Source organism: Capsicum annuum, chromosome 1 (assembly GCF_002878395.1).
Source record: "Capsicum annuum cultivar UCD-10X-F1 chromosome 1, UCD10Xv1.1, whole genome shotgun sequence".
In the NCBI taxonomy this organism is placed as follows: domain Eukaryota; kingdom Viridiplantae; phylum Streptophyta; class Magnoliopsida; order Solanales; family Solanaceae; genus Capsicum; species Capsicum annuum.
In genome coordinates, this window is record NC_061111.1 from 252,375,596 (window position 1) to 252,400,249 (window position 24,654).

At 38.2% G+C, this 24,654-nt stretch overlaps 2 protein-coding genes across 2 annotated transcripts; both read right to left on the minus strand.

The window, feature by feature from the left end:
* Nucleotides 1–241: 241 nt before the first annotated feature.
* On the minus strand, nt 242–11,585 carry LOC107850831 (protein ABCI7, chloroplastic). The gene is made up of 3 exons (XM_016695614.2): nt 10,041–11,585; nt 1,711–1,970; nt 242–757 (listed from the first exon to the last, which is right to left on the minus strand). Exons 1-3 carry the CDS (start codon nt 10,947–10,949, stop codon nt 442–444), a joined length of 1,485 nt encoding a protein of 494 aa, XP_016551100.2. The 5' UTR covers nt 10,950–11,585; the 3' UTR covers nt 242–441.
* A 797-nt stretch (nt 11,586–12,382) lies between these two features.
* On the minus strand, nt 12,383–19,825 carry LOC107850826. The gene is made up of 7 exons (XM_016695603.2): nt 19,522–19,825; nt 15,708–15,840; nt 14,803–14,885; nt 14,569–14,647; nt 14,359–14,468; nt 13,177–13,241; nt 12,383–12,829 (listed from the first exon to the last, which is right to left on the minus strand). Exons 1-7 carry the CDS (start codon nt 19,624–19,626, stop codon nt 12,736–12,738), a joined length of 669 nt encoding a protein of 222 aa, XP_016551089.2. The 5' UTR covers nt 19,627–19,825; the 3' UTR covers nt 12,383–12,735.
* Between the last annotated feature and the right edge of the window lie 4,829 nt (nt 19,826–24,654).

The following is a 24,654-nucleotide window of genomic DNA, read 5'->3' on the forward strand; positions in this document are numbered from 1 at the left end:
TACGAAAGCAAATTTCTTTCTGTTCGACGATACGGGAAACAATTTTTAGTTACTACTTTATTATCTTTAACACCTTTCCCCAGTTGAACATAAGGCATCCAAAAATGCAACAACAACAACATACCCGGTGTATTCCCACAGAGCGGAATCTGGGGAGGGTTAAGTGTACGCAGTCCAAACCACTACCTCAGATGAAGTAGAGAGGCCGTTTCCAAAACTGCAAAACTAAAAAAAAATCACATGAGGCAACAAGTCTTGTCTTGCACTTCACTTCCTCTCAAACAATTCCACCGTCTTTGTACAAAAGATTACAACTTTTGGTACAAACAATGTATATGTTTCAAACTAACATCACCATACTTGCTTCTTCAATACAAAAAAGAATTAGATTTAACATAAAGAGCGAAACTAGAAAGAAAAACGCGCCACAATTCAGAAGGCTCACGGTGAAGGGTGTGAGGGATCTAGCAGTTGTCTAATATGAGTTTCGACTTTCTTCCTAACCGAGGCATTAGGGAAACGTTCAACTACTTCAGCTGCAAACGAAAAGATGAGAGCTTTCCTCGCAGTTTCAGTATCAATACCACGTGCCTTGAAGTAAAATAGTTGGTCCTCTTCGAGGTCACTGATTGCAGCACCATGGGAACACTTGACATCATCGGCAATGATTTGGAGATTAGGTTTGACATTCACAGTTGCCCGAGGCTCCAAAAGGAGACTTCGTGTAAGTTGCCCTGCATCTGTCTGCTGCGCATATCTGCAACGCCATTTGAAATTACACAAATCTCAACACACTAGATAGACAATAATCAAAAACCACGGACAAACAGTATGCAGCATCCGAATAAGGTGAACTCTCTCTCAAGTTTGCACTACATCTCTTATCGACCGCTGGTTTCATTCGAATGCTCAAGCAAGTCAAGGGAGGAAATCTATGTTGCTCGGACTCTTCAAAAATGCCACCAGGTGCACATCTTTTGAGGATTCGACACGGGTGAGGAGGCATTTTTGGCTAGTCGGAGCATCATGGGAGGAAATAAGATAAGGTTTCTCCGAAGTTTGCATCTCTTTATTGATAAGACCAAACTTCCAACCGTTGATACACCAGCTTTAGTTTTCTAATCATTACCCGACTGAAAATAGAACAAATTGAAAGGATGACCATAAGACGCTGGTCAGGTATGTCAGATCGACCAGTTGGCTATCGGATGCAATCATACAGATACTAATCATAGGTTCAGTGAGTATTTTAAGAAAACTGTCATGAAGTACCAATGTCTGCTTGATATGCGCAGAATAAGAAGAAAGAGTCGAGAAAAGCTAGGGATTTGAGGACCATAACTAGCTAAAGACACCTCATCCATCGACCAGTTGACTAGATTTTAGAGGCTGCTAACTTGCACCCATGTCGAGGATGGAATATGGAACTTTTGTCGCCAGAGTGAAATAATTGTAAAAGCATTTTCGATCAAAGTAATGTTGGGCCCCTTCCAAGAAAAAAGCTTCACCATATGCATAGGACATTCTTTCTCAAGAGTTGTAAATAATTTAAAACGAGATACACACAGGCAAACATGAACTGGAACAGACTACGATAAGATCCAGAACAAGCTAACGAAACAATATGAGTACCTTTAAATGTTCCCACTGGTGATTTGCAGAATAACGAGTCGCTAAAATAAACACCAAACGGGAGACAGAATACAATACCTATTGACTTGAACGTTTCCATCAAAAACAGCCTGTCCAGAAGAATGGGCCACAATGCACTTATGGATCTGCTGAGAGACACCTCGTGGATGATCTAAGACTAATCTACTGTGTAGATCTTGTGTTTGATCAGAAACACACATATGAAACGTCGATAACTCAGTAACCGTGTCTGGACCAACCTGCTGGATGTGAATATTGTGCCTGCTCAACTTTCCACCAGTGCTTACTTCTACATGCTCGTATTTGCTAGTTGATTCCTGAAAGTAATCAACTCGACGATGAAGCAAACTTAATCTGCCCAAAAGACAAATAAATAAAATATCTGAAGCTGTTACAGAGGTTCCTAAGGAATTTCTTAAAGCTACTAATAAGATCATCTCCTGGAACAGGAAAAACATACGGTTCCCTCGCTAACTCTGCTCAACAACAACAACATACCCAGTGTATTCCCACATAGTGGGGTCTGGGGAGGGTACAATGTACGGAGTCCATACCACTACCTCCGAAGAAGTAGAGAGGCTGTTTCCGATAGAACCCCGGCATTACAGAATCGAATAGAAAAGAGAAGGTAGATATCAGAATCAACAAGCTGCAGTCAAGCAGGGAGCGATATTCATATTTCACAGCTCAAACAAAAAATTGCTCATAAAAGAATTACAGTATCACCAAGGACTACAACAACAACAACAAACCCAGTGTATTCCCACTTTGTGGGGTCTGGGGGGGGTAAGATGTACGCAGTCCATACCTCTACCTCTGATGAAGTAGAAAGGCTGTTTCCGAAAGACCCCCGGCTCAAGTTACGAGATATCAAACAAACACATAGTACAGCACAGAAGCAGATGACATAACATAGATACTGCCGCCATAAGGAATATAAAACAGAGTAAAGCAGGAATGCAGGAATATAAAGCAGAGGAAAGCACACAGATTCGTAACAAACATAGAACACGGAACACGGAACAGAACATTGAATACGGAATCATACCAGGAATACACCCCCACCAATTACCTCCCTACATTAGCGACCCGAACAGGCCCTAATCCTCTGCCGTAATTCGCGTCTTCCAGACCTTCCTATCTAGGGTCATGTCCTCGGTAAGCTGTAACTGTTCCATGTCCCGCCTAATCACCTCACCCCAGTACTTCTTCGGTCTACCCCTACCCCGTCTAAAACCATCCAACGCTAGCCTCTCACACCTACGGACCGGGGCATCCATGCCCCTCCTCTTCACGTGTCCGAACCATCTCAATCGTGCTTCCCGCATCTTACACTCCACTGAAGTCACCCCAACCTTCTCCCGGATAGTCTCATTCCGAGCTCTATCCCTTCGGGTCAGTCCACACATCCAGCGCAACATCCGCATTTCTGCCACCTTCATTCTTTGGGTGTGGGAGTTCTTAACTGGCCAACACTCCGCTCCATACAGCAAGGCCGGACGGACTACCACCCTATAGAATTTACCTTTAAGCTTGGGCGGCACCTTCTTATCACACAGCACCCCCGATGCAAGTTTCCACTTCATCCATCCCGCCCCGATACGGTGCGAGACATCCTCGTCAATCTCACCGTTACTCTGGATCACGGACCCGAGGTACTTGAACTTATCCCTTTTCTTTACCTCCTGCGCTTCTAGCCTCACCACTACCTCATTCTCTCGCCTTACGTCATTAAACTTACATTCCACATACTCTGTCTTGGTTCTGCTCACCCTGAACCCTTTAGACTCCAGAGTTTGCCTCCACAGCTCTAATTTGTCGTTCACACCCCCTCGCGTCTCATCTATCAGGACTACATCGTCTGCAAAAAGCATACACCACGGCACCTCCCCTTGGATACGCCGCGTTAACACATCCATTACTAGCGCAAACAAAAAGGGACTAAGAGTAGATCCCTGATGCAATCCTGTCAGGACAGTGAAATGCTCTGAGTCTCCTCCCGCCGTCCTCACCTGGGTTTTCGCTCCCTCATACATATCCTTAATTACTCTGCTATATGCCTGCGGTACTCCACTCACCTCCAAGCATCTCCAAAGCACCTCCCTGGGGACTTTGTCGTACGCCTTTTCTAGGTCGATGAACACCATGTGCAAATCCTTCTTCCTTTCCCTATATTGCTCCACCAACCGCCGTACCAGGTGAATTGCCTCCGTCGTCGAGCGGCCGGGCATAAATCCGAACTGATTTTCCGAGATAGACACTATCCGTCTCAGCCTCACCTCGACCACTCTCTCCCAGATCTTCATAGAGTGACTCAGTAACTTAATCCCCCTATAGTTATTGCAACACTGAATGTCCCCCTTATTCTTATAGAGGGGGATCATGGTACTCCACCTCCACGCCTCGGGCATCTTTGCTGTCCTGAAAATTTCATTGAACAATGCAGTCAACCACCTTACACCAGCCTCTCCAACGAACTTCCAAAACTCCACCGGTATCTCATCCGGCCCCGTCGCCCTACCCCTTCGCATCCTGCGGACTGCCTGTCTAACCTCGTCTACCTTAAAACGTCTACAATAGCTAAAATCCCGACACTCCCCTGAGTGCTCCAGTTCCCCTAACACAATAGCTCTGTCCCCCTCGTCATTCAAGAGCCTATGAAAGTACGACTGCCATCTCTTCTTTATGTGGCCGTCCTCCACCAACACTCTACCGTCCTCCCCCTTAATGCACCGCACCTGATCGAGGTCACGACCCTTCCTCTCCCTAGCCTTAGCGAGTCGGAACAACTTTTTCTCCCCTCCTTTCCCCTGTAACCCTGCATACAAGCTCTCAAAAGCAGCCGTCTTAGCTGCCGTGACCGCTGACTTCGCCTCCTTCCTTGCTAGCTTGTACTCTTTCCTGTTTACCCGCTTCTCCTCTTCGTCCTTACTTTCCACCAACTTAGCATACGACTCTTTCTTGGTCTCCACTTTCTTCCCCACCTCTTCATTCCACCACCAATCCCCCCGATGATGTCCGGCCCGGCCCCTAGAAACACCCAACACCTCCCTTGCATTTTCCCTGATGCACGCTGCCGCCCTGTCCCACATATTATCCACGTCCCCCCTACACTCCCACACCCCCATTCCCGCCAACCTCTCCCCTATCTCCCACGCATTCACTGGCGTCAAACCGCCCCACTTAATTCTCGGTCTACACTCCTTACTCCTCCTCTTTTTATTCTTCTTCATACCCAAATCCATAACCAAGAGCCTATGTTGGGTCGAAAGGTTCTCACTCGGGATGACTTTACAATCTTTACACAGCGCCCTATCCCCTTTCCTAAGCAACAAGAAGTCAATCTGGGTCCTGGCTACCGCGCTCCGAAAAGTGATCAGGTGGTCGTCCTTCTTCGGGAAGCCCGAGTTCACCACCACCAGCCCAAACGCCCTCGCAAACTCCAATAGGGTCGCCCCCTCTTCATTTCTCTCCCCAAAACCAAAACCTCCATGCACATCCCCAAAGCCTCCCGGTAGCGCCCCGATGTGCCCGTTGAAATCCCCTGCTACCACAATCTTCTCCGAACTGGGCACGCCTCTCACCACGTCCTCCAAGGCCTCCCAGAACCGCACTGGGCACGCCTCTCACCACGTCCTCCGAACTGGGCACGCCTCTCACCACGTCCTCCGAACTGGGCACGCCTCTCACCAAGGACTAGATGTGTTAATTATTAAGGTGCATAACAGCATCATCTAATATAATGACCACATCTCCTGGATGTTCCGCATAGTGCATACAGAGAAAGGAACAGAAATTCATGCGGAAATGACAAGAAAACACTATTCTTAGTTTGCTTTTTGCTTTTTGGTTTGATCTAAGAGTGAAGAAGGAATTGGAGCCATTTGTTATTAATCACTTAATAAGTATTTTCCTTTTTTATTAGTGCAGCCCGGTGGACTGAGCTCCTGCAAAATATATGGGGTGCAGGGAGTGGCCGGACCACATCGTGCCTTATGTATGGAACCTTACATTGCATTTATGCAAGAGGATGTTTCCGCGGCTTGAAACCTTGACCTCCTGGTCGCACGGCGACAACTTTTACCATTGTGCCAAGGCTCCCCTTCATAGTCCAAGCATTGGTACATACCCAGTCTCAACGTTTTCACCAAAATAAAAATATTCTTTTCTCATTTTTGTTCTGTTGCTTTTTGGTGGAAGCTTGATAAACCAAAGCAGGAAGCTACATCAAAAGATGAATCCCTGAAGAAACTTGAGGAAAGCCTACAGAACCTAGAGACTAAGCGGAAGAAGCACATTAACAAAACACAACAGGATAAGATTAAGGAATTGCGAAAAAAATTCAGCTCAAAGACACCAAAATATATGGCCAATAGAGAAACAACTTTCACAGCTATCAGAGAGGACGAAAGGGCAGGAAGAAACGTGTGCCAGTCTGAAACAGGCTTCCTTTAATCGAATCATATTCAGGTTACTCACACAGTCACACGTGATGATTGAGCTTTGTTCTATGATAACAACAACAACATACCCGGTGTGATTCCATTCGTGGAGTTTGGGGACGGTAAATTATGCAGACCTTATCCTAACTCGTGGCGGTAGAAAGGTTGTTTCCGAAAGACCCTCAGCTCGAGTAACGCACATCAATAAAGGGCAGCCCCGTGCACTAAGCTCCTGCTATGCGCAGGGTCCGGGGAAGGGTCCGACAACAAGGATCTACTGTGCGCAGCCTCACCTTACATTTCTGCAAGGGGTTGTTTCCAAGGCTTGAATCCGTGACCTCTTGGTCACATGGCATCAACATTACTAGTTACTCCAAGGCTCCCCTTCTAGTAACACACATCAATGCAGTTAAAAAAGAAAAACACAGAAGTAAAGAGGACATAGCAAATAATAGGGGAAGCATAACATCTGAAAAACGAGGAATAACGATAACCAAATAATGTGATAGCCAAAGCACAGGAAATAACGAGTATAAAAATTCGTAGGACAGGCAACTACGAGAAAAATGCTACTATTGTTGGTATGAACAGGGAAACCGGTAAAGTGCACCAAAGTACTACCAGGCCTACCCCGCTGAGAAGCGAGACAACGCACAACTACCTACTAACCTTCTACCCTAATTTGCAATCTCCATAACTTCCTATCTAAGATCATGTCGTCAGTAAGCTAAAGATGACCTCCTCAGCGGGAATTTGCGTACCTTCACTTCACATGCCCGAACCATCTCAGTCTCGCTTCCCTCAACTTGTCCAACACAGAGGTCACTCTCACCTTGACTCGGGTATCTTCATTCTTAATCTTACCTCTCCTAGTATGCCCACACATCCACCTCAACAGCCTCATTTCCTCCGCTCTCATCTTTTGAACGCGAGAGTTCTTAACCACAAACACGCTGCCCCATACGGCTTTGTTTTATGATCTGTGCATTAATATGGCAATGCTTTGCATATTATTATGAGTTTTACTTTTAATTTTTGTAAAGGTCTCAAAGCAGCGCAAGATGAGGCAGCCAAAGCAATTTGAGTCTGAAAGCCTAAACAATAAGGTTCCTTGAATTGGCCGATACCACTTTTGTTCGCAGAAATTTATATATAAGTCATTTCCATATAGTGAATTCTAAAAGATCTCATTGGATATTCCACAAGTTCTCTTCTTTTTTTTTTTAGAAAGTAACATTTCTATTCAACAAATTTATATGTTTTATGCACACAGAAGCAGGTAACGGATCTGACGAACAAGATGTAAGAGCGAGAGGAATATTTTGAGTCGCACTCTGACATCCTCCAATATAAGGTTCTCAAGCATATACAAGGTTGAAGTTTAGCATCAAATTACCAAGACACTTAAAATGATATGGTATTTCCTGTGTTTTCAGGTCGAGGAGCGTGAGTAAAAACTGAAAACAGTCGGACAGAACGCAGAGGAGCACATTCTACTCCCTCAGAAGGTTTGTTGCATTTTATCTACTGTAGTATCGACATTTCAAGAGCAAAATGTAACATCTTTTGTGTATTATGGACTTGACTTTTCCTATGAAGTGACATTGAGCAGCGTATTTTAAGGAGCTCAATTTTTTTGAATCGCCAGCGGCCGGGTAAGTTAATGATCTAAGTTGCTGAAGGGAAGGGACTCTGTCCAAATGGAAGTGGTTGTCAACAAATAGTAAAACCGAGAACAATGGTGCTTTGCCAACTTCAGTATATAGACCTGAAGAGGTCTGTCTTCAAGAGGCCAGAAGGAAGCAGTTGTTTAGAAATGATGAAGTAGAAAACAACGCGTGCAATTGCCATCACTGCTCAGAGGCCATTGATTCGTAACAAAACGAGCAGAGAACCCGTTCTACGAGTTGAGAGGGACAGCAAAAAATAGCTAAGTAGCTCCGAATCTCCAAAAATGTTGCTGCACCCGTATCGGATCCTTCAAAAATACACTATTTTTGGAGGATCTGACGTGCACGCATTGACATTTTTTGAAGAGTCCGAGCAAAATAGAAAAAGAGTATCTGCTCAAGATTCAGAGAAACCAAAGAAACCAACTAGGATTCTGTTGTCTTCACAACTCAACTAGATAATAGTGTATGTTTGATTGGTTCGTGGTGCACTATCTATATGCCATTTCAAACCTGGATTTTGTTGTCTACACATCTAATGCAACTTGGTAGATTAGTCATTAGTTTTTGTTCTATTTATTTGGCTGTATGCCGTGTTTAAAAATCAATCACGTTTTGTGTCGTATTTTCTCTTCGTTCGAAACATGCATTATAGTAATTCTGGTCCCTAACAGCTGATCATTTGTACAGGAAATTTTAAGAAGCTGGATGATGATCGATCTAAAGGACTTCAGAAGAATCAGATACTTGTATGGGTGGGGGGGGGGGGGGGGGGGGATAGTAGAATTCAGGAAATAACGCGTAATCCCTCTCAACAAATTCTCGCCGGCAACTAATAACTAAAAACGATCATTATATTGACAATGTAGCATTTTAGATTTACCCTTGTCTCTCAGAAACTTTCAAAAATTCACACAAGACAAGTAAGGAACGATGCTCCTTATTCCTTATTACAGCTGGATGTTGAAGATATCTATTGTTCAAAACGAATAGTTTTTCCTCCATTTCTAGCTCAAAGTCTACATAAAAAGTTAAGGAAATGAATGGATCATGATGCAACTCCTCCAAAGTTATGTAAGTGAAAATAAGTTGCGAATTGAGTTACGTCAGAACTTTAAAACAGGTCAAGTAGATAAGCAGATAAGAGTTCAACTCGCTCAAATTTACTTAGGTCAATGAGTTGATAAATGATTTATATCTCAAATATTCTAAATCAAGTTACAACAGATTGTTAAGTATAGTTACGCGTTATGGGTCATCCAAACACATCAACTAAGTGAGCTTACTGAAGTTTGGACAAATCTACCTGAATTAAGGTTATGATTCAATTTGGTCAAAGTTTACTTAAATCTGACAAGCTAGATTTAAGAAATACTGAGTTATAAATCAATAATTCAGCTCGACTAAGCTTGAACGAGTTGATCCATGAGTAGATACTATTTTCGAAGGTAAAAACTGACAGTCTTATGAAACCTAAACAGCAGTGGTGTAAGTATTTGTGACCGTCCATTGCTGTGTCCAAATGTATAAACTACAGCAGTGCAATCTGTTGGTTAATTTTGTCAGTAGTAGTGAAGCATAACGAACTAAACAGCTGTGAGTTTCAAAGTGTCCCACGTGAAACTATACATGAAAGATATTCATTCGCAGAATTTTCTTGAATTATGCATAATATATCAAACTCATTTTAGTCAAAAGAGAGCATGATTTACCTGCTGAACCCAAGACTGATTCTGAATATAAGAATGGCTCACATTTGCACCTTCCCCAACAACAAATTCCATAACGGAATTCGTCCAATAACATTAATCCCCATCTCCACCAACACCGTCGGATTCGAAAAAGGCAATGCTTTCACCTCCTCATCACTCCCTTCAACACTAATATACCTCAAACGCAACGGCTTCTCAACCTTACACCCTTCTGGAAAATACACTACCACTACATCAGGTGTACCTACACCATTAAGTGACCAAACAAATCTCCTTTAAAACTAAACTCATATTCAGACACCCTTTTCCTTAAACTCTCCAAATCTAGGCTCAACAGACTCCCAACATAAACCCCACTAGGAAACTCATCAAACTTACACAAAGAATCAATTATATAACCATCACCAATCGAAAGTGTAGGCAAAAGGGTATCTAAAGATACATCCAAACAACCCAAAGATTGAATTTTCACAAAACAATTACAAGTTTTCAATTAAGATACACGCATAAAACTACACAATAAATGAGATATCGCCGAACAATGTAAATAAGAACAAGTTTACCTGCTGAACCCAAGTCCACTTGATATGAGCAGCATTGAAAGACTGATTCTGAATATAAGAATGGCTCACCTTCGCTCCTTCCCCAACAACCACTTCCATAACCGAATTCGTCCAGTAACATTTATCCCTATCTCCACCTACATACTCCTCAACTATACTAATCTCACCTCCTTTCTCCACCAACACCAACACCCTCGGATTCGAAAAAGGCAACGCTTTCACCTCCTTATCACTCCCTTCAACACTAACATACCTCAAATGCAACGGTTTCTCAACCTTACACCCTTCAGGCACATACACTAACACTACATCAGGTGTACCTACACCATTAAGTGACCAAAACAAATCCCCTTTAAAACTAAACTCATATTCAGACACCCTTTTCCTTAAACTCTCCGAATCAACACTCAACAGGCTCCCAACATAAACCCCACTAGGAAAATCCATTAACTCATCCAAATTACACAAAGACTCAACTACATAACCATCAACAATTACAACAGTAGGCAAAAGGGTGTCTAAAGATTCATTCAAAGAATTCAAAGACTGAACCTTTTCAGTGTTTGGAGGTTGAATTGGCTCAATTCTTGAATTCTTGATTAGTGAAGTGTCAGTGAATCTAAATGGCTCATCTTTACGAGATGGCCATTGTGTGGACAAAAGGGTGTCTGAGGAAGTGTTCCTTAGCTTTTCAAGCGGTGGAGAGGAAGTTGAAGGTAAAGAATCTTCAAGATTTTCAGCTATTTGGAGTACATATGGATCAGAAAGTGCTGAAATTGGAGGGCATTTTGGTCTAAATTTTGAATTTTTTTGGGTTATTTTTGCTGTTCTTGATGGTGATATGGATAAAGAGGATGGTGGTGCAGATGGGTTTGGAGAGAAAGTTGGTGAAAGAGAACAAAGTGCCATTGAAATTGGTGGAATTTTTTAGCAAGAGTTTTTGAGTATTGATGAAGGTGAAACAAAGGAGGTGCAGATTGGTTGGCAATGATGTAAATAGTTGTTGGGGTTGAGGTTAATTTTGTCTTTTGGTTGTGAACTTAGTTGGGCCTACTTTCGGGTCGGGTAAATGTTAAGGGTCATAGGTCAAACCGTGGAGTCAAGTCAAATCAAAACAAGAAAAATGGATTTGTGGTTTGGTTTGGTTGGTGGAACAAAGGAGGTGAAGATTGGTGCCAATGATGTAAATAGTTGTTGGGGTTGAGGTTGAGGTTAATTTGGTCTTTTAGTGTGAACTTAATTGGGCCTATTCTGGGCGGGGTCAATGTTAAGGGTCACAGGTCACACCATCGAGCCAAGTCAAATCGAAATAAACGCAAAATGAATTTATGATTTGATTTGATTGGTTTAATGCTAGAAGTAATCGATGAAGGTGAAATAAAGGAGGAGATGATTGATGGCCATAATGTAAATAGTTGTTGGGTTGAGGTCAATTTGCTCTTTTGGTGTGAACTTAATTGGGCCTATTCCAGGTCGGGTCAATGACTTAAGGGTCACAAGTCAAACCGTCGAGTCAAGTCAAACTGAAATAAGAAAAAGATGCACTTGTGATTTGATTTGGTTGGTTTGACGCTAGAAAAAAAAGAAATCGATGAAGTTGAAATAAAGGAGGAGAAGATTAATGACAACGATGTAAATAGTGTTGGGGTTGAGATTAATTTGGTCTTTTGCTGTGAACTTAATTGGGCCTATTTCGAGTCTAGTCAATGTTGAGGGTCACACGTCAAATCTCTAAGCCAAATACAAACCGAAGAACCAAGTCAAATCAAAATAAGAAAAATGAACTTGTGATTTGATTTGGTTAGTTTGACGTTAGTAAAAAAAATTTGATCGTTTTTGATTTGATTTGTTATTAACAACAAAAAGAAGTCAAATGGAACGCAAATAGAACCCAAAAATATTAATTATAATTTACTTTGAGTGATGATTAGACCAGCTATATTGTATGAGACGAAATATTTTTCTGTCAAGAACTCTCATGTTCAAACAGTGAAAGTTGCAAAAACGACAATGTTGAGGTGAATGTGGTGATCGAAGAGACAAGATTAAGAATGATGAGATACGAGACAAAGGTATTCTACCCCATTGAATATTGTACTACTCTAGATTTGCGTTATCGCGTTATCGGAGCAGAGTTAGGAATGGGTATTAGCGTACACCAACCACTTTTCACCGATTAGAGAGACCATCTTTAATATATTAAAAAAAAATATTCATATGATATTTTGAGACATTACAAATATTTTTAGTTCTAAATCACACAATCTAAATGTTTCTTTTATTACATTGTATCTTTTCTAAATAGGATCTGAAGTTTATGAGTTTAAATATACATTAATAAATAGATTCAAAGTCGAATATTTATAGATTTAATGAATTTTTTAATACATATACAAGATCTGAACGAAAGTCATTGGGTTCACGTGAATTCAAACTTCTAAGCTAGGTCCGTCCCCAGCTCTACATGAACTTTTCTCCTATGTTACATAATACAGAACACTTCAATACCTGAAAAAAGAAGCGTAAAAGGCGTAGAACCTAAGATTTATCACTACATTGATAAAAACATAGGCACATCGTCACGCATGGTGCTAGTTCGTTGGTGTTGAACTTCATTCGACTTTCACATGTACGATCGTCACCATTTGGTACAAAATGAATTTTGATTAGACGAGGGAGCAAAAAAAGTCTTGACTCAAAATCGGCCTGCCCGGATATCTCTGTCAATATGATCTGCGTTGAGGGTCCCTGGAAGTTCTCGAAAATCTTCATTGAATACAGAATATGCACTGCAAAGGAGGACACAAATGTTTGAGGATAACTATATTTAGAAACAATCGCGTACTATTTTTAAACGCTTTAGTAATCGAAGTTAGAAAGCAAAATGGAAACAAGATAAGCAGATTCTGTAGGCATTTCAATACGCGGATGTAGAAGCTTGGAGGGGTGTCAGATTGAGGACCGTCTAGAGAGGACAAGGTTACAGCATAAACGAGCTGAACAGAAGTCGTACTGAAACAAAGTTACAAGGCAGTAAATGTGCTTCTAAGTGGCTTCGACGAAATCTATCTTCTCATCACAAATTATGAAGAGAAATTGCACTCGCACAACAGAAAATCATATCAAAATCACGTACCTAAGTTCTCCTTGCTTCCGATGTCCAAGATTATAAAAGATGAGGCCAAACCCAGTCGCCAGTAACTGCATTAAGTTAAGAAAAGAATTAAAAGTACTACTACGCTCTTTTTCCAAGAACATACAGGAATTCTTCTCCATGGAGCTGATTTCTCAAATTGAGAAGATTAAGCAATTTTTGGCTGTCTTAGTAGTTCACTAAATTGCGCGGACTCTTCAATTTCGATGCCGCACCCAGGCCAGATTATCCAAAAATACACTAGTTTTGGCGAATCCGATGACATTTTTGAAGAGTCCACGCAACATAGGTAGTTCATAACTCTTTGTCATTTTTTAGATTTACCAGCACTTGTGTAGCGAGTATAAGAGTAATAGGCATATACAAAGTATTTAGTATATATTAAGCTCTCGAAAGAAGTAAACATTAATCCTTTTATGTATCAAATTCGTTTAATCATTTGTAACTCCTTGTACATAGATTCTGGGTAATTCCAAAGCTGGTTTCAAGGTAATATAAGCAGGCAATAAATAGCAGAATTAATGTGATATTATCTTCCATGCAAACTTGACTTTTATCGAGGAATAGAAGTATCAATTTCAGCAGTACCGTCATTAGTTTTCACCACTTTAATCAGAGCACAAAGAAGCCAGCATTATACAACATTATCCGCAAAATGAACAGTTCAGTCTACCGAAAGCTTACAGAAAGACAGGAAGTGACTCATAAGAAGCTATTAGTCAGTCCGGGACTTTATTTTCTTTTTAAATTCAATAAACCCCATCCCCAAACAACCCCTCTCTCCTCCCCTAGGCGCCAACAGTGGCTTTTCCACTTCCCCCCGTGCTGACCAAACACAGAATCTCTTGGTCGGCAATAACAGATCACCCACTAGAGCAATCCTCCCTTGTCAGTCTGTGACACTATGGCAATAGACAGCTATTGACCCGCATACATGTTAAATGTTAATACAAAGTCCAAATACTGTAAAACAAAGTAGGATTCGCGCCCCAATATATTTTTGTCGTACTCCTGTCTAACTATTTAAAGCCCAACCTATGCCCCTAAGCATATGTACATTCAGTCTACATTATGGGATGCTCTTCCTAGAAATTACGGAATCATAACACAAATAGATCTGCCATATATATCACAGCAAATGATTGACGAAATGGCTGAACTTACAAATAAAGGTGCAACACCATATCTTCGCGCAATAGAGGCCAGAATGAACCAAGTCACAATCATAATCCAAACCTTTAGACTGACGGAGAAAAGTACCATCAAAAGCATATCTACAAACAATTGAAAAGGGAACGGAACAGGTTAAGAGGAATAAGCAGATAGTATTATGTCAACGATAAGAAATGTGAAAACATCTAGTCAAAGCTTTACCTGGAAATTTCAGTCTATCACGTAGTATATGGAAAAACTTCCTCTTCCACTTACTAGTTGATGGGGGTAACTGAAACCTCTGTTTATAAAAACGGGAAGAATAAAACTTGTAAATGATTGCAAAATGAATAAATGAAAGAAACACAAAGTATGCACATTGGAGCTGGAGTCAAGGTTCGAAAACAGACAACAACTGAATTTCCTATACATTTGCAGCATTTATTTACCACTCACCAGTTCATCATCATCGTCATCATCAAATTCATCACGAAAATGCTTAGGAGGTGGCTTTGGTTTGAAAGCAACTATTAGTGAATCTACAAAATATGAATTTCAACCTTGTTAAATTAGAGAAGAACTTTCATTGATTATGATCTAAAAGAATAAGGATGAAAGTGTGAAAGCGGAACAACATCCAAGATCAAACAAGAATAGCCAAGAATTACACATGGAATTAGCACTCTTTAACAATTGAAACCACAGATATATTTTATGTTGTTTGATCAAGATTTTTTGAACAGCACCACTAGAGGCAGATTCAATAACGAACAGAAGAAAAAGAGATCAAATATCATGATACCTCTATATTTCACATGCATAAAATCTGTTGCATAGTGCACCAAATGTGACTAATCAAAAGAAAGCTAAAGAAAATAGTAAGACAACCAACCAAAAATACAGGAAGCAAACAGTGAATAGGAGATTCATATAGAAAAGTAGCTTGAGCCATCCCAAATACCCACACAGATCATGCACACAGAGTCATTTCTTTTTCCACCGTGCAAGCAGATCAAACATCAAGGTACCTCTATATCTTTTTTTTTTTTTTGGGGTAGGGAAGGGGGGGGGGGTAACCGTGGTGTCCGGGCCAGCTTGCGCGCGCCCCGACTAAATCCACGGGATACCTGTCACCTCCCACCAGCAGCAGGTACCAGGTAACTCTATCTACAGTCCAGAGATGGAAAGAAATCACCTAGTGTTTGTCTCTGTTGGGAATTGAACCTAGACCGCATGGTGCTCATCCCACTTCACTGAACTACTAGGCCTCTATATCTCACATACAGAAAATCCTCCCCATGTATAGTTGTTACAGTATAATACGCAAAATGATTATATCAACTTTGATAAAAAATTTGCACCTCCGTTGTTGAGTTGGACTACTTTGTCATCTCCATTTTCACTATCATGCAATACATTTCCTCGCAGAACAAGTTTTAAATTTTCGATAGGCATATTTCGATTCCCAGCAATCATCTTTCTCAATTCATGTACCTAGATGCCACAGAAAATGTCAAAGCATATTCAAATCAACTCCAGGAATTTAAATCATAGGCATCTAAAATGACAGTTGACAAGATAATCCTGAACAATATCATTTCATGCATTTCCACAACCTTTTTCTAGTGATTAAAAAATAAACCAAGAAACTAAAGAGATATTTCTTTAATTTTTTTTTATTTTTTTTAATTTTTTTGCAGAAACTCAAATGACTTTAGGTATCAACAACTCTTCATTCCAATTTGTTGTTTTTCTTAAAATAGAAATAGAGTGTGGACTTTAAGTCCATATTACTTTCTTACTCGTCTTCCTTGTCCGCTCTCATTACTCTTTAATTAGTGTAATCCTGATTAGGTTGATATAATATGAACCATAGCTGTTTGAGGCAATATGCACTCTCATCACCCCTTTAAGTTCACTAGATTTGCCTCAAAATTCAATTCACTATTTTGCAAACTTCTTCTACAACTATCAGAGCATTTATTTAAGGGAAAAGAAAGAAAAGACTTTTCAACATTGTTCTCAAACTTCATAATTTGCACTAGTTCGCCATCTTTCTAAGAAAGTTTAATCATTGGAAAATAGCTTATTATTAATTTTATTTTTTAAAAAAAAAAACTCTTTCCTCAATGTGCCTCGAACTAGAAACATCATCATGTAATCAACTAATCAAATACACCTCAATTCCAAATCAGCTTTGGGCCTACGATGTGAATCCTCTATATCCATTACACTCTTCGAGTTCATTCCAATACTTAATATATTGCCTTAAACTTTTTTTTCAATGACAGTGGTTGTCCAGGCCAGCTCTCGCTCCTTTGACTAATTCCACAGGATACGAGATACCTACCACCTCCCACTTACATCAGATATCAAGTAATTTTATCCACCGGGGCTAGGAAATATGAGAAGAAATTTGCCTATTGTTTTTGTCTCTACTAGGATTTGAACCTACGACCTCATGATTCTCAACCCACTTCATTAGCTACTAGCGCCACCCCTTGGGTGCATATATGTATCCTTTATTTTATTTTACTTTTTAATAACCATGGTTAGATCATCGTTGTTGTATGGGGCGGAGTGTTGGCCTGTCAGGAAGTCTCACATCCAATGAATGAAGGTGGAAGAGATGTGAATTGCTATCGCGGATGTGTAGGTTTACTAGGATTAGAAATGGGGTTATTCGAGATAAGGTAAGAGTGACTTCGGTGGAAGTTAAGATGAGGGAAGCGAGACTGAGATGGTTCGGATATATGACGTGAAGGGACACGGATGCGCAGTGCAGAGGTTGTCTAGGAATGGATTCAAGCGATGTAGAAGTTGACTGAAGAAATATTGGAGGGAGGTGATTAGACATGACACGGAGCAGCTTCAGCTTACCGAGGACATGACCCTAGATAGAAAGGGTAGAAGCATAGTAGGAACGAGTGCGTTAGTGCTAATAGGTAGGAGAACTTTGTTATCCGTGTTAGTAGTGATTACTTCCAGACTTATTGAAGGCATTATGTTTGAAGGATGAACATCCAAGCTATGACGATGATGTGAAAGTTTTTAGTGTTGTCCGAAATGAAGACGAGCCACAGCCGGGCGCATATGTGTTATTTGTTTCTTTTTTTTTTCTTCTTCTAGTTTTTAACGGTTCTATTGTTTGTTATGCAGGGTTGAATGTGGTGTATATATGTTGAAATTTACCTCCCTGATAATGGAGGATGGCTCAATCAATAAATTCAAAGCAAATGAGATGAATGAATGGAGGATCGAGTTAGCTGCTAATCTTTGGCAACATTGTATGTGGTTGAAGGAAACTGGTTATGCAACCCCAGAGGAGAATGATTATGATGACTATGGAGACAATGAAGTTAATATGTGCCCATTTGATTTATAGTACTATTTTAGGTTCATTTTTTTTTTTTTAAGAGAAAAATGAAATTTTATTTGAATGAGAGTATTTTGTCTTGAAAGAGAGAGAGTCTCAATAACTTGATTCAGAAAATTTATCACTTAAAATTTAAGACAAAATACTCTCATTCAAATAAAATTTCATATTTCTCTTAAATGAAAAAAAAAGAACAAAACATACCACCTAAAATAGTACTATAAATCAAATGGGCACATATTAACTTCATTGTCTCCATAGTCATCATAACGATTCTCCTCTGGGGTTGCATAACCAATTTCCTTCTTCCACATACACTGTTGCCAAAGATTAGCAGCTAACTCGATCCTCCATTCATTTATATCATTTGCTTTGAATTTATCGAATGAGCCATCCTCCATTATCAGCGAGATTAATTTCAACATATATACACCACATTCAACCCTGCATAACAAACAATAGAACTATTAAAAACTAGAAGAAGAAAAAGGAAAAGAAATAGAAAAAAGAAACACATAACACATACGCGCCCGGCTGTTTTGGCACATCTTCTTTTCGGACAACACTAAAAACTTTCACATCATTGTCATAGCTTGAATGTTCATACTTCAAACATAATGCCTTCTATTGTATCTCGTCCTTTTACTTTTTCTTTTCTAGATTATTTTATCTTGAGTTGGAGATTTATCGGAAATAGCCTCTCTATCTCACCTCCGAGGTAGGAGCGGTATGAACTGCGCACACTTACCCTCCACAAATCCCACTTGGTCGGAAGGAATATACTGGATATGTTATTGTTGTTGATGTGTGTCCGAGCTAATTTTCATACACTTCGACTAATTCCACAGCCTACTTGATATCTTCCAACAACAAAAGGCATCACGCAACTCTGTCCACCAAGACTAAGACATACGTAAAGCAATTATATGTCTCTGTTGGGAATTAAACCTAAGACCTCATAGTTCTCCGCCCACTTCATTGACAACTACTTGATACTCCCTCCGTTCACTTTTACTTGTAACTATTTCGCTTCTCGAGGTTAACTTGCATGAACATTGACCAATATTTTAAGATGTATTTTTTTCATCATATTAATATGAGAAAGATGCAACTTCTACCATTTCTCGTATAGTTTTCGATTATCTGAATTTTAAATTTAAAATATTAAATTATTGAGATAATACTCACAAAAATACCTAATCTTTGATCGAATTTTCAGTTGAGCATACTAAACTTTGTGGGGTCATATTACCCTTACTTTTTTTCGTATTTTAATGACATGTATCTGCCCACTTGGACAGGTGTAAATATGAGGTTGGCGCGTGTATTACACCACCATCTGCCAAAAAATACACGTGTAAAAATGAGATTGGTGCATGTATTACACCGCCAGCCGCCAAAACTAGATATAGCATTTCGGGAGAATTAAATCTACTTTAAAAAGTCTAGAGGGATAATAGGATCCCGCAAAATTCAGTATGCTCAACTGAAAATCTGATCAAAGTTCAGGTATTTTTGTTAGTATTATTCCTAAATTATTCATCTTAAAATATTGACCAAATTTCATACAGGTTAACCTCGAAAAGCAAACATAGACAAGTAAAATTGAACAGAGGGAGTACCTTAAATTGTACTCAAAACTTAGCTAAGTGTGCACCAATTACAAAATAAGAAAAAATTTCAAATGCCAATTTTACCATTTGTAAAAAGAAAAAAAAAAAAAAACTAAAAGCTAGTTTTCCTCGGTATAATTTGCATGAATTTTGATACATTAATAATACGGAGAAAAAGGAAGATACCTTAATAGAAGAAGGAACATTAAATCGACAAGGCGGAGAAGGACCGATTATTTTCAAAAATATTTCTACTATCTTCTTCTCCTCTTCCGACTTGATTTCATTCATATCTGCGCGCTTTAATAATAATAAAACCCTAATTCAATTGCAAAATTCAGAACATTTTCCGATCACCGTCGCCGGGAAATTTGATCTCCGTTCAATTCTCCGGCGACTGTTCAAATTGAGGAAAAGTAAATATAAAAAGAAAAAGAAACTGTCGTATTTGAAATGAGTGTTTTGTCACCAAAGTTATAAAAGAAAAATGATTTTCTAGCTACAACATAAATATGATAATTTGAAGTTTAATTAAACAATAATATTTTACATAATTATTAAAATCTCAATTTTAAATCAACTGAAATATATAATTAACACTTGATACATTGATATATTTTTTTCTTTGTAAAGATCCATATTAATTTTGATGTATTTTTTTCGATTTTAGATCTATCAAAATACATAATAAATCCAACGAAGATACATTTTTTTCTTTGTAAAGATACATAATTAGTTTTCGATATATTTTTTTCGATTTTGAGTCTGTCGAGATATATAATTAGTTCCTGATACATCTAATAAAGATATATAATTAGTTGAAATTTTTGTAATTTCTTTATAAGGATAAAAGTTTGTGTAAATATGATAAGTTAAAGTGTATGTTTATGTTATTTTTCCTTAATTTTACGTACTTCTTACCAAAAAAAAAGGGTAGCTCGGTACACTAAATGTTGTTTATGCCCCTCCTGGTCAATCCTCGAATTGTCCAAGTCCGGTCAGTTATTCAGACTTAGGTTAATCCTGATTCGTGTGGTTTATGACTTTCAAAGCGCTTTCTTTCTTCATCTGCCCCATCTATTTTCTTATCTGACAATTGTTCTCTGCTCATGAGTTAACTTTGGGGGCTGAGTTGGACTTAGGTACCATATCTTTTCATGATATTAGAGCCAGATCCAAACCCGTTTGAATTTCCGATCCATGTTTTGATTGGGTCCTGAGTGTGAATACGGGTGTTGAAGTGGGTGAAAGTCCTACATTACTTGAAGAACGAAATAACGGTTTACATTTTATGGATTTAGATAATTCTTCTCTCAATCAGCTAATTGAAATATATATGTAGGGGTGTACAGATCAAACCATCAAGTCAAATCGAAGCGTCGAACCAAACCAAACTGAGAAAAAAACCGACTTATGATTTGGTTTGATTGGTTTGGCGTTAGAAAAAAAAAACCCGACCATTCTTGATTTAGTTTAGTGTTAACAAAAAAAAAAATCAAACCGAACCCGAATCAAACCGACATAATATATATAGACGAATACATATACAGGCCCCTGAACTATTTCACTTTTCCCGTATAGGTACCTCAATTAAGTCAGGTAGCAATTGAACCCTTTACTCATTTACAAATGGTTTCAATTGAACTCAATTTGCTGACGTGGCAAAAAATGTAAAATGCGTGTAACACACATGCTGATGATATGACAAAGTGACGAATTAAATAACGACATGTGATATTTTAATTTAAAATAATTATAAAAATAAATTTTTAACATAATTAAATCTAAATTAAAAAAAAAAAAAAAAAACATTAACTATCCCCCCACCCCGCACTACAACCCTACCCAATCCTTACCCCTCTTCCCCTTCTCTTTCTTCCCTTCCAAAGGCAACAGAACGTATAAAAAAAAAAAAAAAAAAAAAAAAAAAAAAAAAAAAAAAAAGAGTATCTTCTACTTCCATAGATACTCCTTTTCCACCATTGAAGCACTTTGATTCCGTCAATACTCCTTTCCCAACCATTGAAGCATTTTGATTCCGTCGATACCCAATAATATCCAACAGTATCCATCTTCACTTCACTCCTTCATTTCTCCACCAAAATAATATCAAACAACAATTTCAAATGAAAAAAATAATGAATTTTAAAGTGTTAGTTAAATTGTAGCAGTAAAAGATAGAAATATTTTGTTATTCCATTTTTCCACTTCGATTTCGTCAATTTTTCATTTTCATTTTCATCTCCATTTCCTCCACTACCAAGAAGGGAACAAATAAAGATGAAAATTTTGAATTCTTTGATAAAATCTGCAGCTGATTTTGTTTATGGATCAAAAATCAAATAGGAGAAAAATCACCAAATTTTTATGATTTTGGTACTGACTTTGATAAATCATATAAATGATGGGCCGTTTTTTTTTTTTTTTGTTTTTTTAGTTTTGTGAAGCTATGGAAGTTCTACGTAAATAATGGGAAATTTTGTTTTCCCTGTAGGCTGTATTGTTTTCTTCCTCACCTAGTACACACACAAAATCTCCTAAATCGATTTTATTATTCTGAAATTCATAGAGCAAGTGTTAGAAGTGAATAAAATTAGTGTATTTTGGGTATTTGAATTTAGGTAATTGAAGATGAACTATTCGCGATTGGAAGAAGGGAAGGCAGGAGAAGGAAAAACCATTGATTGAATTATATTGTATACAAAAAATATCATTAATTTCGAATTCAATTTGAAGAAATAAAATGCTATGTTTAAGATTTATTGAAGAGGAAGATTATGGAAGCTTGACAATGGAGAAGAAGATGATAGCTTTTTATTTCTTTTATGTGTTTTTTTAATTTATTTTATGTGTCTTTTTTATTATTATTTTTTTTTTAATATTTAATTTTCTTATTAATTGTGTCTTCTCACTTTCTATTTGGAGAGTGTATTACACATGTCATGTCAGCGTAACGTCAGTGATTGGGCTCAATTGATACATTTTGTGAAGGAATAAAAGGTTCAATAGGTACGTATCTTAATTGGGATGTCTATATAAAAAAAATCGAATAGTTGAAGGTATGTATATGTATTCAGCCCCATATATATATATATATATATATATATATATATGACATTATATGACTATTTATTATTGGAAATCCAATTTAATAACACTAGAATATTCACTATGGCAAGACAAAATAGGGAGATTTCCAAGAAAAATCACATGCTTGGCACATATGTTGACATTAGCCATTAGTTTCTTGACAAAAATTAATGGAAGGGTGAATATCAGGAGCGGACCTACGTTTAAATATGTGGTGTTTTGATATTCGTTAAATTTAATATAAAATAGATATAATTTTATAATAAATGTATAAAAATTGATATAAGATAGAAAAATGCGTCCATAAAACCCAAAAAAAAGAATAGTTGAATATTTTGATTTTCAGACGGAACCTTAAAACTTTGAGTGTCAATATAAATGTTCGACTCTACCGAGCACCCATGACCCTTTAAATCCTAGGTCCGCCATTGATGAATATTACAACTTTAACATCATAACGGATTCAGAATTTCCCCTCAGAAGGTTCGAAAAAACGAATAGGGTTTTAAGTTTTTCTGCGTTCATTTTGTGTTTTAATTTTTTTTTTTTTAAAATATAGCAGCTGCTATACGCCTGTGCTTGTAGCAGGCACTTAAAAAAAAAATAAAGCACCTGCGCGGGCCGTGCGGCCGAAATTGGGCGGCTCAGTACCACTGGACTGCCTCATGTCTTTGATTCAGGTGGTTCAAAATTAATATATATACAGATATATAGATTTTCTATTTTATATATACAACGTAATTTTTCATCGAGAGGGTTCGGGTGAACCCCTGACAGCCACGAAGATCTGCCCCTGTTTTTTTGTTCACTATTATAGCATAAGATTATCAAGGAATGTGATGATATAAATGATATCTCTCCATCCAAAGTTCGTAATCAAAGATCTCGAGTTTCCTCGGAATGAAATGCTTTCTCTTTAAAAGAGTCGTAAATCACGTGAATCTGAATTAGTCAGATCAATAAATTTCGATTATTAAAAAATTATAAAAACAAAAATGAAAAAAGATTGAAGTATATACATAGTGGTCCCATATTGCCATTTTGTAGCCTAACAACAAGGATAAACACTACTTGTGTCTTGCCACTCATTTCAAATGCACAAGATTTAAGCCTACCCTTTATGCTTATGATCATCAAGTCAAATCTCTATTTACATTTTTTTTTTTATATTAGAGCTTCAATAAATTTAAATTCGTGTCGAAAAAAACTTTAATTTAGTACACGCGATGTTTACATCAAATTAATATAATATATCACGATTAAGTAATTTAATGAAGAAAAATACATGTTAATTAAATATAATTAAGTAAAATAAACTCTGCATTCAAACATATGGCATGCATGTCCGTAAAACACTCTCTAATAACTCATAGCTTGTTTGGATGCCTGTTGTGCTGTATATTGTGTTGTGTTGTTAGTTTAATTATAATGTTTGTTCTGATTGTTCGTTGAATTTTATTGTATTGTATCGTATCGTTAAGTTTGTCGTTATGTAACAACAAAAAGTCTCATGTTATGTAACAATTGATTTGGTGTGACCGCGTCTCGTTACCTTTTTCTTTTTCTATTTTGTTTACCTTTTTTATAGTAGTTGTTTCGTTGCCTTCTTTTTTTTTATAGGTTTATCCTTCGAATTACTTATGTGTGACATTATATAATGAGAGGAAACGATACTATCTATTTGAACATTAAAAGGGCAGCCCAGTGCACTAAAGCTACTGCTATGCATGGTGTCCGGGGAAGGGCCCCACCACAGGGGTATTTTGTAGGCAGTCTTACTTTGCATGTTTGCTAGATGCTGTTTCCAAGGTTTGAACCCGTAACCGACTTTACCAGTTACTCCAAGGCTCCCTTTTATCTATTTGAACATTATTTTCACTAAAACAATACATACTATGCAATACAACACAATACAATATAATACTAATATACTATTATATATAGAGAGAAGCATCCATTATACCCTTAATTATGACCAAAGCTGCTACGACAGACTTCAACTTCACAGAGGTCCTATTACTTCCCTGAAGTTAATTTTTGTCACCCTTTTGTGCTGGTGTGACACTTTTATTACATAAAAATGGGGTCAACGTCAAAGGTGCCACATCGTCTAAAATAAGTTGACAAAAGTACGCTAAAATTTAGTTCAAGGATAATAGGACCTCCGTAAAGTTGGAGTGTGTCGTAGCAAATTCGGTCATAATTCAGGAGAGCACTAAATGCTTTACT

Excerpts from the sequence above, each read along its gene's own strand:
- LOC107850826 (XM_016695603.2), bottom strand. The coding sequence starts at position 19,626 with ATGAATGAAATCAAGTCGGAAGAGGAGAAGAAGATAGTAGAAATATTT. Across the intron at positions 14,648-14,802 it reads ATGACGATGATGATGAACTG|AGGTTTCAGTTACCCCCATC; the intron begins GTGAGTGGTAAA and ends TTTTATAAACAG. Across the intron at positions 12,830-13,176 it reads CGGAAGCAAGGAGAACTTAG|TGCATATTCTGTATTCAATG; the intron begins GTACGTGATTTT and ends CCTCCTTTGCAG.
- LOC107850831 (XM_016695614.2), bottom strand. The coding sequence starts at position 10,949 with ATGGCACTTTGTTCTCTTTCACCAACTTTCTCTCCAAACCCATCTGCA. Across the intron at positions 1,971-10,040 it reads AGTGGACTTGGGTTCAGCAG|GAATCAACTAGCAAATACGA; the intron begins GTAAACTTGTTC and ends GATTACTTTCAG. Across the intron at positions 758-1,710 it reads GGAAACGTTCAAGTCAATAG|ATATGCGCAGCAGACAGATG; the intron begins GTATTGTATTCT and ends ATGGCGTTGCAG.